The 3,865-nt window shown below is 42.4% G+C and overlaps 1 protein-coding gene across 1 annotated transcript; it reads left to right on the top strand.

Annotated features, from left to right (window-relative positions):
- Positions 1-2,446: 2,446 nt before the first annotated feature.
- LOC105944172 (short coiled-coil protein-like) lies at positions 2,447-2,789 on the top strand. The gene has a single exon (XM_045155312.1). It carries the CDS (start codon positions 2,541-2,543, stop codon positions 2,787-2,789), a length of 249 nt encoding a protein of 82 aa, XP_045011247.1. The 5' UTR covers positions 2,447-2,540.
- Positions 2,790-3,865: the final 1,076 nt, after the last annotated feature.

The raw sequence follows: 3,865 nt of genomic DNA, 5'->3' as shown, positions 1-3,865 counted from the left end.
AACATGAATGTCATCAGTGGAACGATGGGAAGAATTCCCGGTGTCTCTACGTCACATCTGTCCTTGTCCCTCATGCATTAAGTGATCAGTGGAGTCTTCCACAGAAGGGTAGATGTGTCAGGGAGACATGAGTACCAAATTCACCTCTAGAAGAACTCTGCCTCCAAGATGAGGCCACGCTCAACCTTTCAACTCCCGCCAACATCAAACCAGAGAAACAAGAACTAAACGATGTTTATTTAAGCCACTGAAGCCCGGTTTTTGTTCTGCAGCTAAGGTTAACTGATACATTGACCTAAAGTGGTTGTCGTAGCTACAGAAATTGCAGAAACCTCTAGAAATACACGTCTCTTCCGTGACTTGTTTAGGAAAAAGCTGTAGGTCTCTCTCTCTCGCACTCTCTGATAGAGTCTTACTATGTAGCCTTGATTGGCCTCAAACTCACTGTATTTGTCAGATTCTGATGAACAGAACTAAGAATGAATATTATTATGCAGGGGATTTTATTGGATTAGCTTGCAGGATACAAGCTGAGCAGACCAACAATAGCTGCCTGCACGCTTGGGCGTTGAAGAGCCCTATAGCTGCTCAGTCCACAAGGCTGGAGGCCTCAGCAGTCCCAATATGGCACGGAAGGGCTGGAGGACTCCTAGAGCGCCGCTGGTCTTCAGTCCACGTAGGAAGGCTGATGCAGCTGGGCTCCAATGTCCACGAAGGACTGTGAGAACAGAGCACACACACGCAAGAGTGAACAGCTAGGGCACCCAGGTGAGCGCCGTCACCAGCGAGCAGCACAGGTGAGCTTCTTACATAGTCCTCAACCCAGAAGGGCCACCCACTTTGAAGGAAGGACATCTCCTCCCTCAGTTAATCCTTTCTTGGAAACACCCTCTGGAACCCCCCAGAAGTGCGTCTCTTGACGTGTGATCTCCGTGTCCCCATCTACTAAGTGCTGGTCTTACAGGCACATGCCACTAGGCCCAGCTAGAAACAGCCGATTCTATGTTCAAAAACTAATGGGGCTGGAGAGATGGCTTGCCTGCCAAGTCTAAGAACCTAAGATTCGATTCCCCAGTGCCCACATAAACCAGATATACATGGTGGCGCGTGCATCCGGGATTCATTTACAGTGGTTGGAAGCCATGGTGTGCCTATTCTCTCTCTGCCTCCTTCTCAACCTCCCTCTCTCTCTCAAGTAAATAAATAAACTATTTTTAAACAAACCGTGAGGGCATGAAGGCATTGCACACTGTCCTGTCTCTCTGTGGGGAATCCACTACTGCTCAGGTACCTTCCGCAGGATGGCATGGGGTTTGTACGTAACCTGCGTGTGTCCTCCAGCACACTTTTAATAATCTCTGGGCTACTTAATACCAAGTACAAAGTAAATGGTCTGGACACAATTATACTTTATTATTTAGTAACAAAGACAAAAAATATTCTGTATGTGGCAAGTACATGCCAAATGGTATCATTATCATCATCACCATCTTATTATTACTTCATGTTGCTTTGTTGAAATGAAATGAACATGTTGTAATGAAATCTATTCCTTAAAGAGATAGAAAACAAAAAGATTCAGAAATGGGAATATTTGATATAAAGATGACAAAATATTGAGAATAGGCATATTTTCAATTAGATATGGAAATAAGAACACATAGGTTTGGGGCATTTTCGGTTCTGTTTTTCAAGGTAGGGTCTTGCTGTAGCCCAGGCTGACCTGGAATTCACATCAAACTCGTACTGGCCCTCCTTCCTCAGCCTCCCAAGGGCTGGGATTAAAGGCATGCACTACAGGCCTGGCAGCACACATGGTTCTCATGTGCTACACGTGACCCCTGGTCCCCTTGCCCAGTCACCCTCACAGCCAAGTTAACTTGGATTAAGTCCCAAGAAACAGAGACCAAATTATATTAGTCATAATTTGATCGTGAATTCATAACCATAGAACTATCATTGTAATACAGGTCAATAAAGCATTATTGTTGTCTTTATAATTATGTTGTTCTAGAGTTCTCTATCAAATGTTTCCTCAAGATAACTGGACCATGATATAAAATATTTAACTGGCATTTGTTTAGTGCCTATAGTCATTTCATTTTTTTTTCCCTATGATCATTTTATAGCATTTTGTATGTAACCTGGGTTTTCCTATGGTCTGACTGCTGTGTCTCCACAGACTGAAGCCTGACTCCAAATGATGCTGCTGTGAGATAAGGCCTTTGTGAAGTGGTTCGTGCCCATGTAAAGGACGTCAAGGAAGGCAGGTATGACGGTGGACACCTGTGATCCCTGTTTTCAGGAGGCAGAGGATCATGAAGTTGAGTCTAGCTTGGGCTACCAAGCAAAACTTTGTCTTATCATAAATACAATCACCCAAGGGAGCTTGTTCACCCTGCAGCCGTGTGAGAACACATTAAGAAGTCACTGTCACCTGGTCTGAGGCATCCTGCAGCTGCCACCCGGTATGGGCACCTCCGACGCCAGACCATTCATCAAGGATTTTGTACCTAAGGCCCAGAAGTTTGTTACCCAAGATGATGAGCGCTGACATGGATGCAGTTGATGCTGAAAACCAGGTGAAACTGGAGGAAAAAACACAACTTATTAACCAAGTGTTGGAACTCCAACACACACTTGAAGATCTTTCTGCAAGCGTGGATGCAGTTAAGGAAGAAAACCTGAAGCTGAAGTCAGAAAACCAAGTTCTCAGACAGTACATAGAAAACCTCATGTCTGCTTCTGGTGTTTTTCAAACAACTGACACAAAAAGCAAAAGAAAGTAAGGGATTCATTTCCCCTCTGTTTCATGGAGTTGCTGCTCTTTTTTTTTTTTTTTTTTCCCTTAAAACTTGGATAGAATCCGAGACTCCCAGTACCGTTGTGGTTTCCCTGAGTATTTATGAAGATAATGTCAGAGCTAGGTACAGTTAACTGCATAACAGGAGACGTCCATGAATTTGTGTATTACCTAAGTCTATGAAAATGTGAAGACGTAGAGACTTTAGAATTAGAATTACTTATATTTATGAAACTTGAAGATGGATGTTTTATCAAATTTGCTTTGATATATAGGTTCATCACTGTCTTTTACTATAAGCTTTTACTTAGTAAAATATACAAGAAAATAACCATGTTGTGAAAAAGTGACCAAAATCATGTACTGAGTGCACAGCTTTCTGTACCCTGTCCACCATCTTGTGCCTCCTCCTTCCAATTTCTCTCCCAAAAGTGACTTTGGTAGTTAATCTCCTGTGAGAGTGACCTGAACTTAACCAGAACCGGATGCTCCTTTGCAAGGGGCTTGCCCTTTGTGATACTTAGTGACAAGGTAGGCTGCTGGTTTCCCTGTGATCAATTGCAAACTGATTGAGGTTATTCAAAGTGAAGCTATTTTTCCCCTTTGAAACTGAATTGTCATATTGAGAAGGTCAAAAACTTCCTAAGAACCCATTTGGTATCTGAAAAGGTAGGTTGTGTGTGTTGGAAAATCTCGAAGAAAAATAGAAGTTGAGTAGAAAACTTAATAAGCAGAAGTAACCAACTCCAGTGTGTTCACTCTAGGTGTGTATTATTTCTAGCCCAGGGACCATGTGAGAAACGTATGTGAGTTTGGATGAAGTTTAACGCATGGGCTCGGTAAGCCGCATGTTAATGACACCACTTAGAATTTGGTCTCAAAGTTTTGTTTGTATCCAGTAGATCAACTGTTGAAATCTCCGAGTATGTTAGTGTCAACATCAGAAAGAAGTGGGAGAGTTTTATATATGTAATAATTGTTATCTTAGTATTTTATCTCAGAATTTTCCCAGAATTTTTCATGCAGTCCTCTACTTGGTTTACAGAGTTTCAGTCATTATTT

This window comes from Jaculus jaculus, chromosome 7 (assembly GCF_020740685.1).
Source record: "Jaculus jaculus isolate mJacJac1 chromosome 7, mJacJac1.mat.Y.cur, whole genome shotgun sequence".
NCBI classification, from domain to species: domain Eukaryota; kingdom Metazoa; phylum Chordata; class Mammalia; order Rodentia; family Dipodidae; genus Jaculus; species Jaculus jaculus.
Note: the sequence above shows the minus strand (reverse complement) of the source record. Positions and strands in the feature narration are given on the sequence as shown.